This window comes from Passer domesticus, chromosome 7, assembly GCF_036417665.1.
Source record: "Passer domesticus isolate bPasDom1 chromosome 7, bPasDom1.hap1, whole genome shotgun sequence".
NCBI classification, from domain to species: domain Eukaryota; kingdom Metazoa; phylum Chordata; class Aves; order Passeriformes; family Passeridae; genus Passer; species Passer domesticus.
Genome location: NC_087480.1, coordinates 53439724 through 53455784, shown reverse-complemented (window position 1 = coordinate 53455784; position 16061 = coordinate 53439724). Strand labels below are relative to the sequence as shown.

Genomic DNA, 16061 nt, shown 5'->3' with positions numbered 1-16061 from the left:
CCTTAAGCTAAAACAGGTGAGATTCAGATTAGATGTGAGAAAAACATTTTCACTATTCAGGTGGCCAGACAGTGGAATAGGTTGTCCAGGGAAGTGATGGAGTCACCAGTCCCGGAGGTGTTTAAGAGGCATCTGGATCTGGCACTGGGTGATGTGGTTTAGCAGTTTAGGGGTTACAGGGGTAGACCATTGGAATGAACAACCTTAAAGGTCTCTTCCAACCTTGATGATTCCGTGATCCTGTGGGGCCTCACGAGGCCAGGTACCCAGGCAGGCGCATAGACAAAGGAGCGAACAGAGGTACCTGAACCAGCGCCGCCGTGAGGGCAGGGCGCTCGGCACACAGACCCGTCGGCACACACTGAGCGCTCACAAAACACGGAGCCCACACGGCGCCCACACGGAGCCCTCAGCACCCTGAACCAGTGCCGACTCGAGGGCAGGGCGCTCGGCACACAGAGCCCTCGGCACCCACTGAGCATTCACAAAACACAGAGCCCACACGGGCCCCTCACGGCCCCCTCAGCACCGCCCGTCCCGGTTCCCGCCCCGTCCAGGCGGAGCCGCCTCAGCGCGAGCGCGCCCCCTCCCCGCGCACGCGCCCGGGCGGGCGGAGCGGGGCGCGTGCGCGGCGCGAGGCCGGCGCCGCGGGTGCCGGTGCCGCAGCAGCGATGGCGGCGAGCGCCGGCGTGGGCAAGGGCAGCTCTGCCTCCAGCTCCGTCTCCACTTCCGAGCGGCACGCCCGCCTCCTCCTGGCCCAGATCAACCGGCTGCGCGCCGGGCACAGCTTCTGCGACGTGCGGCTGGAGGTGGGCCCGGAGGCGTTCTCCGTGCACCGCCTGGTGCTGGCGGCCAGCAGCCCGTACTTCGCGGCGCTGTTCGCGGGCGGCATGAAGGAGTCCGGGCGGGACGTGGTGCGGATCGCGGGCGTGGAGGCGGACACCTTCCACACGCTGCTCGACTTCATCTACACAGGTGAGGGCTGGCGGGGGGGCGAGGGGAGGGTGCCCGGCGGCCGCAGGCTGGAGCGGGGCCCCGCTGTGGTTTGGTGCCCGCAGGGGTGGTGAGCATCGCGGAGCACAACGTCCAGGAGCTCATCGTCGCCGCGGACATGCTGCAGCTCACCGAGGTGGTGGAGCTCTGCTGCGAGTTCCTCAAGGGCCAGATCGACCCGCTGAACTGCATCGGCCTCTTCCAGTTCTCCGAGCAGATCGCCTGTCACGACCTGATGGAGTTCACCGAGAGCTACATCCACGCGCACTTCCTGGAGGTGCAGAGCGGGGAGGAGTTCCTGGCGCTCACCAAGGAGCAGCTCGTCAAGATCCTGCGGAGCGAGGACCTGAGCATCGAGGACGAGTACCAGGTGTTCACAGCGGCCATGCAATGGATTCTGAAGGATGTGGGGAAAAGAAAGAAGTATGTCGTAGAAGTACTGGAGCCTGTTCGATTCCCTCTGCTACCAGCACAAAGGCTGTTAAAATACATAGAAAGTAAGTGAAAGAAGGAATATCAGATACATGTATGTGAGGAAAACATGTGTTTTTCAGAGTTACTGGGCTTTGATGGACTATTCTTTATTAATAGCATGATGAGTGAAAATATTTATAGTGAACAAGCTCTATTTTTAGAAAAATAAACGCAGCTTATTTTTCAAATGCTTTTGGAAATGCCTTATAAAAGTAAGCAACATTGATTTGTCTGCTGTTTTTGGAGAAGTTAGTAATTTTTGTACAACTGAATTGCTTACAGTTTGCTACTTTTCATTGTGCTTTCTTTTAAATTCTACTCATTTTATTCTTATTCTGCTTATGTTACTCTTGAAGGTATTCCAGATTTCAGTCTTCGGGTGGCCCTCCAAACTCTGTTGAAAGAATATTGTGAAGTCTCTAAGTCTCCCAAAGAGAACAAGGTCAGCAGTTTTCTGCAGGCTTCTAAAGGTCGTCCCCGGAGGAAAGCCAGGAAGTACCTTTATGCAGTAGGTTAGAATGTGGCTGTTTGAACCTTGTAAAACAAATGAAGTAGTATCTCAGAATGCAGTACTGAAGGAGATACTCAAGGATTTTTTAAAAATCAAAATATATAAAGATACCAAAATATTTCATCATGGCTGAGTTACCATGGTAGCAGCTTTGATTAGAATTGCACAGGAGTCCAGCATTCACATGTCTTGTCATTGTGACATGGCATTCAAAGCCCAGATTTGCTGTTCAAAAATAATTTGCCTTGGGTGGAAAGCTGCAAATCAGCAGAGGATTTACCCAGGGCTCACTGCTGGAATGGTGTATACAAATTCACTGCACATTTTGTTCTGGTGGCTGAAGTTTTCTCTGTGCAGGACACTTTGGTTCATATGATGGGATACTTGAAATTCCAGGTTTTCAGCAAAGCTGCAGTTTTATATTGGAAGGGAACATATTTGTTTCACTCTGTGGGCAGTAGCACCAGCTTGTACTGAGCTGTCAGTCACACAGGCTTGTGCCTCGCTTGTTTATTGTTGTAATACTCTATTTTTAATTCTGCAGAATTCAAAGACTATAAAGTTCTCTCTTGTCTTCTGCTTTTTATCTCATGAAAAGTTTTTACATGGCTGCCAGCAAAGGATGTTGGCCAATCCTTGTATTTCACTGAAAACATGAATTCTAATATTTTTAGTGTTGAGGCATCAGCTCAGCACAATTTCCATGACCCTCAAGGCAACCATTCTTCCTTGTATGCTGGAAAAATGAAGCTACTTAGAAAAATCCAATTCCTTCTAAGAGTGACTGATGGCTGTTACTGTGATATTTTAATGGTTTAGATGTAGGAGCATGAGGGTGAAGAGGAAGCTCTTACTTGGCCTTTCCACTTGCTTTGCAGGTGGGTACACCCGGCTGCAGGGAGGACGCTGGAGTGACAGCAGAGCCCTCAGCTGTGTGGAGAGATTTGACACCTTCAGCCACTACTGGACCACGGTGTCCTCTCTCCACCAGGCCCGGAGCGGGCTGGGGGTGGCTGTGGTGGGAGGAATGGTCTATGCCATTGGAGGTAACAGCTGAAATCAGCTTGCTTTCTTACATGAATGCTAGAGAACTCATGGATGGAGACTTTCAAAATTATTATTCTTTTAAGTGATTTTGAGGATAATACAATTTTTAGGTGTAATAACAAGGGAATTGGGGTTCCTTGATTCTCTACTGTCACTGCTCTGTGAATGCCTGTTAGGGATCCTGTACTGGCAGTTTTTACTAAGCTGCTCTCCCCTCGTGGTGTAGCTGTTCACAGGTTACCATATAGATATCTGCAGATAGACTCAAAGATGTTGGCTATTCTGGGGGCTGATGGAATTTGTTTTCTCACTTACAGTCTAGGAGAAGCCCATAGCATAAAAGGCAGTAGCACAGGACAGACCACTTGTGCACTGCCTGCCTGGAAAGGCTCATTATGTCTGTTTGCACAAGGATGTGATGAGTAACTCTACCAGCCCATCACAAAAGAATGCATATGCAGACTGTTTTTGTCACTGTGGAGCTCATTCCTTGGTCTTGAAAACCCAGTCAGTTGTGCTGAGGAGTAAAACATGCAGCACTGTGGTTGTTTACCTCTGTGATGTTTTCAGCAATATTTCAGGGAACTACTGATGAAAGTGGTTCCCAGTGATGATTCATGTATAATCATCACTATGTATAAATGAAGCTTTTGCTACGTTGGCTGTTTCGCCAAAAGATAAATCTTGTATTCAAGTGTTGCCTGTCCTGGAAGAAGTTGAATAATGTTTCCATATCTGCAGCGCAAAAGATTGCATTTCCCCTGACTCTTCTTGCTTTTATTATGCAGGTGAGGACAACTCAATGATTTTTGACTGTACTGAATGTTATGATCCTGTTACTAAGCAATGGACAACCGTGGCTTCCATGAACCATCCCCGCTGTGCACTGGGAGTGTGCACGTGCTATGGTGCCATCTATGCTTTGGGTAAGCTGAGGGGTTTTTCCTAGGTGAAGTTAAAGATGTTAATTCATAGAATTTGTAAATTGATTTGATCTTAAATATTACATCTTGGTGATGCAAATTTGCAAACTTAAGTTTTGAAAAACATCTGTGTTCATAAATATTAATATATATATACTAAATCTCTGTGGATTAGTTACTGTTTAGTTATCATTTATTTCCATTGTAGACTGACTGCATGCTGATTTCAGAATTTGTCCTGAACAGTCCACTGTATGTTTAAAAACACAGCTAATGCACAACTTTGTGCCATTAAATTCCTTCCTGTGTTTGCTGTTATTTGCAGGAGGCTGGGTTGGAGCAGAGATTGGCAACACAATTGAAAGATTTGATCCTGAAGAGAATAGTTGGGATGTGGTGGGAAGCATGGCTAAGCCCCGTTACTGCTTTGGGTGTTGTGAAATGCAAGGTGAATATTCTTAAGTTTATATCCCTAAATAGTTCCAAATGGGATTTTGAAGCTTTATGTCTCAGTCATGAATTCTTATCTTTGTCTTGTATTGAGCTGTCAATCACACACAATTGTGCCTTGCTTGTTTGTTGTTCTAATACTCTATTTTTAATTCTGCAGAATTCAAAGACTATAAAGTTCTCTCTTGTCTCCTGCCTTTTATCTCATGAAAAGTTTTTACATGGCTGCCAGTATGGTTATGCAGCTAGTCTTTTTGCAGTTGATTGTTCTTTCTGATACCGCTTTTATTTATCTTCCATATTTGGGTTTGCGTGTTTCTCTTTGTGGCAATCTGAAGACTTGCCACAGGTTATTTTAAGACAGACATGTCTAAATACTTGACCAATAAATGTGCTTACTAAGTATTTGATCCTGGCCAGGTCAGCAGTTGCAACCCTCTGAATGAACCTTCCCCTCACTTAATTAATTTTTGCTTTCCTCAGAGCTTCTAGTGCTCAAGCCGCTCATGCAAAAGCCTTATGTATGCTGCTACTGAGCAAAAGGAGGATTTTCTGTCATTCTTTAACCATCTTAATGTCAGGCTGAAACTTGTGACAGTAATTTTCTGTCTGCATTATGAAGCCTAAAAGAGGAGAAGCTCTGTTTCTGCAGGTTTGATCTATGTCATTGGTGGTATCAGCAGTGAAGGAGTAGAGCTGCGTTCTGTTGAAGTCTACGACCCCATCTCTAAACGCTGGTCTGAGCTGGCTCCGATGGGCACACGAAGAGCCTATCTTGGTGTGGCTGCTCTCAACGACTGTCTCTATGCTGTGGGAGGCTGGAATGAATCCCAGGATGCACTTGCTACTGTAGAAAGATACTCATTCGAAGAGGTATGGCAGATTCCCTTCTTTTCATAAATGTAGATTGCATCAGCTTTGTGTAAGATGCTATACAGCCTGCTTCCTTTCTTTAAAAAGAAAAAGCTGGAAATTCCATTTCCTTTTTACTACTGCCTGGGCATCGTGAGTGAAACAAAGCTTTGGTGATCTCAGGGTCTGTCCTAAGTATTGTCATGGTTTAACTATGCACAGATATACTGCAGTTTGGTAAATACTTCTTAGGGTTAAGAAGAGAGAATAGGTTCCTTCTCTGCAATAGAAAGCTCAATAATCTGAATAGAGAGGAAAAACTCATTGTAAAGGTAAGAGTTACCTTTTATTGCAAAATTTGGGGATCTTCTTCTGCATCAAAATGTAGTGGTGTTTCACCATGACTAGAAGATAAAAAAAATTTCCAGACTGTTATTGCTCATGTTTTTATGATGCTCTTTGGAAGAGTAGCTACTCTTAAAAGCAGAACATAATCCCATGTGCCATCTGTTTTGCTTTTGAAATTGAATCTAGTTTTCCTGTTTCCCCCACCTCAGACTGTACCATGCTCTATTTTAGAGACTGACTGCATCTTGCAGTGACTGAAGAAAGGGAGGGGTGTTGTGTGCAGACAGTATGGGATCTGCTCTTTAGAGATTACCACAATTTGGACCCCTTGTGAGAGTGTTGTCATTCCTGTCTTGGTAATCCTCTGGATACTGTACACATAACACATATAAGCCTGTGAAGTGTGTACAGTGTTCTTTGTATATGTTTCAGTCTTTAAGCTTTAAAAGTTACTTTAGCAGAATCAGGGCTTGCCTCAAAGCTATTTCTTCATCTTTTTGTTAGGAAAAGTGGGTTGAAGTTGCATCGATGAAGATCCCAAGAGCTGGTGTTTGTGTTGTGGCTGTGAATGGACTTCTCTATGCCTCAGGAGGCCGAGCTCCCAGTCCTGATTTTGCTGCTCCAGTAACCTCTGACTCTGTTGAAGTTTATAACCCTCACATGGACAGCTGGACTGAAATTGCCAACATGATCACCAGCCGCTGCGAGGGAGGTGTAGCTGTGCTGTAAAACACAAAGAAGAAAACTCATTCAAGGAATGAGTAAATTATGTCTCCTCAGATTTCCTGTTTCATTGGCCAGAAACCTCTTTCAACAGAGGAGCTTCAGTGGAGAATTAGATCAGAGGGATTTTCCTGAGCAAAAGGAAAAGCCCTTCAAAGTAAATTGGCTTATCCAGTGTCTGTCTCAGGAAGTATTCTGTTAAGAGTAGGAATGCCTCTTACACTGGACTAAGCTCACTGAAATAAATGGTGAATTTGCCCTGTAAAATCTGAAGAAATAATTCCAACACATTAGAGACATTAATCAGGTTGCTACTGAGGTGGCACTTCAGCCAGACTTGCAATCTGGAAGTGAGTTACTGCCAACAGCAAGGAGTTACCTGTAGGTAAGACCAGGTGGGCAATTTGGATGGCATTAGTTCTTTTTCTGGCAGAAAAAGAGAAGATAACACACAGGATAAAATTGATGCCTCTACTTATGACCTTGATGCATTTAAGCTTGGACATGGTGGGCATTAAATATTGAATTGGATCTTTACTTTCTGGCCACTTCACAAATTTGAATGGTGAGTTGATGAGAATTTCCTGTTCTGGAAGGTTGTCCTCACAGTTCTAATAATGCCATTCCCCTTCAGCAGTGGCTTTTCTTCTCAGTGGTGTCAGTGATGCCAGTAGAGCTCCTTTGTAAGTCAGCTCTGGTGAATTTTAAATGCAAATGCTATTCATTAGATTGGATGTTCTGTTTAGGACTATTCTTATATAAAAACACAGGGAAAGGCTCTTGCCCCCAGATTTTTTTCCCCATAGTCAAATGTGTTTTTACCCTGTGTGACACATGCTGAGACTTGGCATTGAATACTTGCTGTTCTACAAGACACACCCCTTCACCTTCACTACATCTTGTATCCTGCCTCCTCTAAATTTGAGCCAATGGAGCTTTCTATGATAGAATCAGCTACATTTAGCATTGAAGAAAGATATGGTGCTCTTACGGAGTTTGTATTTAGCTCAGACACACTTAGTAAAACAATACTACAAAGAGTTTGGGGTTATTTCTAGATTCATTTAATTAACGTGTTTGAAGTTGCTTTTTGCACACTGTGGCTGCATTTTCAGCACAGCTGTGGATGATTTGGATGGAGTCTGAAGTGAGGCTGCTTGAATTTTGATAGGCAGTGTTATTCTGGATCACCAAACCACAACTGGAATGTCACAAAACAGGAAGCCTGGCACTGTGTAGACAAAGGAGCATTCATGCTGTTTAGGTCAATATCCCCTGTGTAAAATTAACAAATTATTACATGAGAAATCCTCCAAGGTGAGTGTTGCAGATACCTTAATAGTTGAGGTCCTGAAATCTAACATAGAGTTGGGCTAAAACATACTAGATGATGGAGAGTCTCTCTGATTGTTCCATAATCTTGTGTGTGCTTTTACTTCAAAGCATTTCTTATGTGTCTGAATTAATGGTTTGATTTTTTTTTCAAATATAAGCTTGTTTAAACTGTTTTTCATAATAAAATGTATTTTCAGAACTGACTGGAATGCTCTTGAACAGGTTGCTTTCATAACTTAGTAAGCTGTATTACTGCCACTTTCATATAATAGGTCATTTTTTCTTTTTATTGGGAATCGTATTTCCCAGTAGAACACTAGGGAAAGATTGGTTATAAATTTTGACTGTTTGAGTGGTGGAAGTAACATGCTTCTGCAGTAAAATACACATGTATTTCTCCTCTCAGTGTAAAATCACTCAGACTTTTTGGGAGTCTGACTGTCGTGCCAGCTCTACTCAGCCCTCTGTGGGATGAAATTACTGGTAATGTTTCTTAGTCTTTCTTCTTTATATTTCAGGATCCCTCTTGGAACTGTTTGAGAAACACTACCTTAGCTGTATTTTTATTAGTTTGAGAACTACAGGTTTACCTCTGACCCCTACCTGTAAACTTCCTGGTTTAATGGAGTTTGAGGGATCTGCAGTTGTCTGAAGTTACCTTCTGCAGGCTTTGTAACTGATTCTGTCATGTCTGAATAAAACTTTGAAGCTGGTTGATTATGGTCTCTGATCCTCAGCACCTCTTTTACCTAATCAAGACAAAGACAGGACTCTTCTCTGGACCCATCTTAAAAGATGCCATGTCTAAGTAAGAAAGAATGGAAACACCATTTTCATCCACAAATTCAATTTTATTTCCTTTATGTTCAGAAAGGTCTGAAATACAGTTTAATAGGGTACTTTCATAGTTCAGAATAGAGCAATTGATACCCATAATTGCTTAAAATTGATACCCTTAATTGCTTTTAACATAAAACTGTTAACAGATTGCAAAAGAGAGAGGCTGATGTACAGAGCTGCTGTTTCAACAACATCATACAAGCTGGTTTCATCTCCAGGACAGGCAGGTTCCTTAAACATCTGTTCTTTGCAGAACAAACAGGTAACAAATTTTAAGGGACAACATGTGCTTTCTTTGGTGTAGAACAACAATGAAGAATAGTGCTATAACAGAACTATGAGGATTATCTGGTCCTAAGACCACATGTGGATGTCATTTTCAGCTTTCTCCCTGCATCTTACACTGTACTTAAATGCTTTTGATAAAAAGCTTACAAGAAATATGCCCACATCCCATTTCATAGTTTCTTGAGGTAGCTGACACAAAAAAAGAAAATCCATGTGACTTAGGTTGTATCTTCCACTAACTGATGTGCTAGGAAGAATCAAGTACAGAGAGCACTGTGGTGGTTCAGCAACAGCCCCATCATGGAGGGGTTGCAGGGCACCTACAAGCCCACTGGTGCCTGTCCAATTGTATGGATTCTTAGGAGGGAGAACACAGAAGCTACTTTCAGTCTCATTATCTGATCCCTTAGTGCCAGCACTTCAGCCCTTGTGTCATAGCATAAGTTAAGAGTCCTTTAATTTAGGAGTATGGCAGATCTTTATGGCTGTGCTGCACACAGCTTCCTTTGCCAGGCAGCCCTAAATCCAAACAAAACCTAGGAACAGGTGGCCCAAATAGTCTTTCTAATGTCAGTAAGCCTGAGCAGGAATTTGACCTTCCATCTCCTGTGGCACCTTGTCAGCCATACAAAGCTTCCTCTTCAGCTTTTCCCCACTCCAGCACAGCAGCTGAATGACACATTTCAGGTGAGTGCTGACCTTGGCTTGCAAATAAACCTCACCTGTCCTTTCTTACCTGACACCACACTGAGACTTCCTCACACAGCACCCCTGGAAGTGTCCAGGCTGGATGGGGCTTTGAGCAACCTGATCTCCTGGAAGGTGTCCCTGTGTACAGCAGGGGATGGGAATGAGACAATCTTTAAGGCCTCTTCTGGCCCAAACCATTCTGTGATTTTCAGCACCTCCTCTGAAAATAGGAGTGAACAGGAGTCTTGTTCCTCCACAACACAGCAACTGAGTAGTATGTGCTTCTGCATAATTCTCTGTTACTTATTTAAACACCAAACTAGAACTGCTTTCACTTTGTTACTGTTTTTTTCCCCACCTCAGAACATGATCACACATTAGTCAAACCAGATGCTTTCATAGTTCAGCACAGACTAATTCACACCCATGTCATTTTGAATCTCCATTCTAAATTCCTAGAGTAGCAACATCTCATTCAGGAGTGGTTCTGTTCTACAGATAAGGACAGACTCGTGCTTGCCTTGGAAGTAATTGCTATTTACAATACTTCCCTCCTGAACTAGCTTCAAAATCAGTTGGATAATAATTTTGCTTCAAGAATAAGCATCTTGATCCCTGCCATCATAAGACTTCTAAGCACAAATCAGTCTTTATTTCTCCTGGAACTCCATACAAATACCTTATTAGCAGATAATAGCTTTTCCTTACAGATTTATTACTTTGTGTTCTGCTGTATTTTTCTGTCATCACTTTGCTCCCCTTCTAAGACAGCTTTCAGTGCCACAGTGGCCAAGAGGGATGCTATCATCACCACTGTCCCCCATGCCCTCAGTACCTTGAACCACCTGGGGTAAGTAGGAAGCAGGGAAATGTCATAATGCAGGGCTATCCCCAAGGCCACCGTGAGCATCAGGGCTCCCTGAGTGGCATCTTTGAGAAGCAAGGCTTGGCAGGCCAGCAGAGCAGGGACTGTGCCGTTAGCCAGGTTCAGCCAGTCTGGCTTGGCCGGGCTGTTCTCCGGGAGAGCAAACCCCCACCTCATTCCCCCCAGGAAGGAGGCAGTGGCAGCACCATAGGCCACCTGAGCCAGGGCCAGCCCTGGGCTGTAGGAGCCCTGCAGAGCCATGGCCAGAGGCACGGCCACAAAGGGAACCAGCCCCCCCAGGCTCAAGTACAGGGCTGGCTTGGGACAGTCCTTCAGAGATCCCGCGCTTCCTCGTGACTGTGCCTCAGGGGCTGCAGGGCTTTTCCTCTGGGAGACGGGCAGAGAGGCGTGGAACGCCCGGAGCTGGGCTGTGTGAGCTGCTGGTGGCTTGAGGCTCAGAGATGGTGACAGAGGATGTGCATCTCCCCAGAGCTGCAGCGGGGCCAGGGAAGAGCAGCCAGTCCTGCTCCTCCCACGGAGCAGCACGCCGGCACCGCGGAGCTCCTGCAGCTGCAAGCACAAAGCCTGTTCTGAGCAGTGCACAGGGCAGGCTCACAGAGCTGCAGGCACCTAAACCACCCTGAATGTTGCACCAACGGCTCTCCAGGCCAGGTCACACCACAGCTGCCTTTGCTTTTCAGTTCCAAGTGGTTTTAACTGAACTAATGAAGGCACCTGGGCTCTCCAGAGAGCACAAGCAAAGCTCACTCAGTGCCCACCTTCCCCTCCCCACTGATACACCTTCACCACACCGAAGGTATATCAGCCCTTCTCAGAGTAAAATATAAAATAGTTTCATACAGAAGCAGGATAAGGTCACCCCAGAAATCAGCTACTGTCCCCTCCCTGCTCCACCAAGAAGTGATAGGGGAAAAAAAAAAAAGACTTTGAGACAATAAAACTTGATTTTATAAAAGAAATAGCTTTGCCTAAAAGTGCTGAAGAAACAATGAACTACTCCAGAAAAGCTGAGTGATGCACTCCAACTTGGAAGCCACTTTTTTTTTTTCAAAGCTGCAGTCCTATCTCTTGCTATTTCACTTTAAAATAAAATCAGCAAAGAAAGCCTTCAGTAACTTACTTTGAAAGGTGTGTTGAAGCAGCATCGTTGTATGAGAGGAAACATATTTGTTTTCTCAATGCCCTAAAACAGAAAAATTCAGAAGAAGGTCTGAAACTGATGAATGACTGAGTTGGTCTGATGCTCAAAGTTCAGTCACAATCTACACTTATCAGAGTCTTACAGGTATATATTTTAAAATATATGTATATTGATATATATGTATATGATACATAAAATGTATGCATATGATATATAGATAGATAGATAGATATTTCATATGTATTCAATCAGTACTTGCCCACTTGAGAATACTTCGTTTCAAGCAGCTTTATGAACTGAAATTTTAAAGTTGTGTGAACTGTTGCAAGAACAATTTCTAGTTAAAAAACGGAGTATCAGGGAACAGGTGATGGCTTCCCGTTCATGGATCATTCCCTCTTCAACTGACAGATGGCAACACAAAGCTCATAAAGGAGCACTTCCTCACGCGCAGGAAAAGCGATCATTAATTGAAGAAGGAGCAGAAAAGCCATCCCATGCAAGCTGCAGGTAAGCTCCCTGCCGGGGTACGACACTCACCGGGGGAACGTGGGCAATTGACTCCGCAGATCCCGGTGCTGCTGCGCCGGGAGAGAAAGGCGGCTCCGGCAGCCAAACCGCCCTGCCGGAGGGCGAGGGGAGCGGAGAATGTCCGCACAGTCCGGAGCAGGAGGGGCCGCTCTGCCCTCCGGGACCGGGCCGGACCCGCCGGCTGTGGCGGCTTCCGGTGCTCCCATAAACGCTCCGGCGGTGCCCGGTGCTCAGCGCTACCGCTCCGGGCGGGAACCGGCACGGCCCATCGTGTTCCTCCGGGCCGCGGAAGGCCCACCGAGCCGATACCGGGGGCAGCAGTGCCGGTCACTCTCAGCCCGAGGGCCGCGGCCGGTCTGGCAGAGGAGCGACACGGTCCTCTCCTGCCAGTGGGACAGAACCTCTCCTGGGGAGCAGTGCGGCCATTCTTGCTTTCTGTCTTCCGGCATCACCGCATCGGGCAAGCCTTTCGGAGGCGGACTACAAATCCCAGCCTGCCCTGCGGCGCGCCGCCCGCCTGTCTGCACGGCGGAGATGGCGGGTACTCTTCTGGGACTCGTAGTCTGCGGCTGCTTCCGACAGGCGGTGACGGGGGCGGTGCGAGCCGCCGCCTCTGATTGGTGGGGCGGGAGGCGCGGGGGCCGGGGCGGGGGCAGGGAGGGGGAGCCGGGGGGGGCGTGTTCCTTCCGCGTGCTCGGCCCCGCCCCGCGCGCGCGCGGGCCCCGCCCCCTCCGGCCCCCGGCCGGGCAGGGCTGGGCGGCCATTTTGGGCAGAGCTTTGTTATGGTTGTGGGGCCGCCGGAGCCGCGCCAGGGCCCGCCCGGTGAGTGCGGCCCCCGCGCCGCCCCCTCCGCGCCCCCCGCGCCCCCCGCGTCCTCACCCGGCCCCCGCCGCCCCCAGGCCCGCCCCGCCGCCCCCCGCGGCACCGCGGGCTCGGTGCGGCCCGGGAGCGGCCTCCCGCCAGGCCGGGCCACCCCCCCCGCGCTCGGTCCCGCGGCCGCGGCGGCTCCGGGGGGGGCGGCGGGGGGTCCCCGCGGGCAGGGCCGGGCCGGGGCGGGCGGCGGGGCCGGGGCTCTGCGCTTATTGTTTCCTGTTGAGCCGGGAAGTTCGTAGCGCTGACACTGCCGGAGCTGAGCTGCTGTCATGGGGCCGTCCGTGAGCGGGGCGGGGGGGGCGGGCCGGGGCGGCGGGGGAGTCCCGGGGCCGGGCAGGGGCGACCCCGCTGTAGGCTGGAAGGGAAAGCGGGCCGTTCCCCCTGGGCTCCTCCCGGGCCGCGCTTCCCGGCTGCCCCCGGCGGGAAGGGGCGGTCGGCGGCGGGCAGTGACACGTGGGCTGCGGGCAGCCGGGGCTCGGCTCGCTGTGCCCGCTGCCAGCCGGGCTGGGAAACTTGTCAGGTGCCGCTCGGTGCCTGCTCGTGGGCAAGCAGCGCCCGGGCCGAGCGTGAGGCGGCTCCGCCGGGCGTCAGAGTTATTTCCGTGTGTCCGGTGTGTTTGATGCCCCCTTGGCCTAAGGTCTTGTGTGGTCTGACTTAGAGGGCTGGGGCTGGACTTGATCAGAACGTGCCTAGCTCTTCCAGTATCCTTTTAAGACTTTAAATTCAGTTCAGTTTAGTAACGAGCTGTTTTGGAACGATTTTAGAGCAGTCAGTAGGTGTCTGCGCAAGTTACGAGTTTTTAAACAGCTTTAGAAGAGCAGTAGCTATTTAAATTCTTATAAGTAATGGTGGAATGGTTTAAGAGTGTTGCTTAAAGATCTTTTTATATTAACGTGACCAGGTAGGTCGGCCTGCCTTTCCCCGCCCCCGAGCTGTGAGTGACACAAGTGTTAGTAATGTTGATAATACTCTGAAGCGTTGCGAGTGCCTGAGCAAAGTGTGGAAATAGCGAAGAGGGGGAATGCAGATAACAGCTGAGATAATTGCAGCGCCATCAAAGCTGAGTTTACTGTAGGGTTGACATTGCTTCTATAAAAATGTTAGGTGGTTATGAAAAAAGCTTATGCAAATGCTAGTTCATGAATGAAGATGGCTGGTGTTTCAGTGAAAGGTTCCCCGTAAAGCTTATCCCTTTGGAGACCCGTATCTCAAACTTCCCGTTTCTGACTCGGGAAGGAAACAGGTGTAGAGCAGTGGTAGGAACAAATAAAACTCCCAAATTCTTAAAGCAGCTTTTTCTCTCACACTCTTCCACATAATTTCTGGAGGAAAGTCCCTTGAAGAAGAACTTATTAAAAGTTTTTTATTTGGAATAGAAAGGCTTCAGGTGATACTTCCTTATAGCGTTGGGGTTTTTTTACAACTGTTTGTAGGGAAGTGCAGCAGCCCTCTGCATTTTATATTCATCTGGTTTATAGCCTTAATCCTATATGACACAGAAGTTTCCATTGCAGATATCATATGAGGACCTAAAGTGAAAATATGCAGGGAACAGATGGCATTTTAAAAAAACCCACAAATCCTGTTTTTTCTGCAGTGTTTCAGAAATATGAGGAGCAGAATGCAGATGTGAAATACAACAAATCAAATGGAAATGCATACTTTCTGAATGTTAGGAAAAGAAATCTTCACTTTGAGAATATTTACAGGGTATGGTCACCTTGTGTCACATATGTGACTGCTGCATGGTGTTACTGAATCTTGACATTCCTGTTTTAAATTAGGAAATTAAGTCACTACAGGAAAAATAATACTCACTAGCATTTTCATTAAATGGAAATAGTATTTCAGGAGTTGTGGGATCCTTATTTTAATACAGAAAAATGCTGTGGTTAGATCTGTGAATTTCTTCAGGAGTGTGGCATGTCAGATAATGTAGTTCTTGCCTTTACAAAGTGAAGAAAAACTATTGGCTCAGGAGTTAAAGTTACCTTTTTCTCCCCCCAGTGTTACGAGTTGTTTGAAGTTAGTTGTGTAACTGCTGAATTGACTTAGCTGTGAAGTGTACTCCAGGGTGTGCTTTGTTTGTTTGTCTGTACGAAGAGATTTGGGAAAGGGCTGAGTGTGTTCAGTAGAGCTGAAGCTTTAAAGCACCTCTCCTGCAGAGTGCTGGCTGTGCTTGCATGGACACAGCTTTTCCTCACAGCTCCATAGAAACCAGGGGGTGACTGTTGCTCCAGCTTAGCCAGGGACAGGTCATACTTACAGGATTTTGCACTTGATGATGAGGTAGTGTGTGTACCAGGAAGTTTGTCTGGGATTTTTGTGTTAATTTATTTGTAGAGGCAGGAGGGGTTTAGTTTTGGTTCTGCAAATTCAGCAATGTAAGTAGACATTTTACTGTCACTTACGTAGTGACCAGGATGCCAACTAAATCATGTGTGGCTTTTGTTTCAGCAAGAGGAATTAAAGTCCATGTTCTCTTTGCTCGTCAGGTTTGATGAAAAGCAGTGAAGTTGGCAGAAATGTGGTCCTGCTCAGAATACTTCATGAAAGCCAAGATGTTGTTTCATTTGTGTACTGTAACTTTATATGTTCCTGTGAAAATGTGCCAAACTTTAATGAGTTACTGTATGGTCAGAAGATAAATCTATGGTTTTGGGAGTGGATTTAGGTAGAGATTGATAGTGACTAAGTGTCCACTGCCCTGTACATGTTTGTGCAAACACTGGGCAGACCTAGAAGTTCTGGGTTAGACAGGGCTGTGAGCATGACAGTGAGCAGGGAGGGAAGCATTTTGGCTTAATTGATCATACATATTAGTGATCAGGCTCTAGCCCTCCAAACTGGAAATTCTTGACTGAAGTGTGCAACTCCTTCTCTAGCTGGTCTTTGAAAGTCAGGAGAAGAATTTTCACACTTGATACTACTTAGACCTTTCTATTATTAAACAGCAAACAAAGTGTTGGTGTATGCAGTTCTATAATATGACTAATCTGAAATAGTTGCACTTCCAAGGTCTGGCTTAACAAAAATGCTTTGAACCAGTGCAGCCAAACATGACTGAGGTTTTCTGCAATAAATGATGCTCAGAAAGAAATATTTTTACAGCATGTGACCTTGTGCCTCAGGGACTCTTGTACATTAGGGAGTTCG

At 46.8% G+C, this 16061-nt stretch overlaps 3 protein-coding genes across 5 annotated transcripts in view; 2 read left to right on the top strand and 1 right to left on the bottom strand.

Moving 5' to 3' along the window:
- Nucleotides 1-601: 601 nt before the first annotated feature.
- IPP (intracisternal A particle-promoted polypeptide) lies at nt 602-7859 on the top strand. Its single transcript, XM_064428726.1, has 8 exons — nt 602-975; nt 1059-1490; nt 1824-1979; nt 2857-3024; nt 3814-3951; nt 4274-4396; nt 5051-5271; nt 6103-7859. The coding sequence occupies exons 1-8, from the start codon at nt 672-674 to the stop codon at nt 6325-6327; spliced, it is 1767 nt and encodes a 588-aa protein (XP_064284796.1). The 5' UTR covers nt 602-671; the 3' UTR covers nt 6328-7859.
- Nucleotides 6756-12487, bottom strand: TMEM69 (transmembrane protein 69). Of its 3 annotated transcripts, none has more exons than XR_010366478.1 (4): nt 12042-12487; nt 11481-11543; nt 9521-10909; nt 6756-8460 (listed from the first exon to the last, which is right to left on the bottom strand). XR_010366478.1 is itself a non-coding variant. In XM_064428739.1 (3 exons), the coding sequence occupies exons 2-3, from the start codon at nt 11523-11525 to the stop codon at nt 10190-10192; spliced, it is 765 nt and encodes a 254-aa protein (XP_064284809.1). In that variant the 5' UTR covers nt 11526-11543; nt 12042-12487; the 3' UTR covers nt 8487-10189. The 3 variants fall into 3 exon arrangements, 1 of the variants encoding a protein (XP_064284809.1); XR_010366477.1 differs by having other exon boundaries at nt 6756-8405; XM_064428739.1 differs by lacking the exon at nt 6756-8460 and having other exon boundaries at nt 8487-10909.
- Nucleotides 12488-12698: 211 nt separating this feature from the next.
- Nucleotides 12699-16061, top strand: part of GPBP1L1 (GC-rich promoter binding protein 1 like 1) — a 31430-nt gene continuing 28067 nt past the window's right edge. The window contains exon 1 of the mRNA XM_064428727.1: nt 12699-12854. The gene's annotated coding sequence lies outside the window, so the exon portion shown is untranslated. The remainder of the gene's footprint in view (nt 12855-16061) is intronic.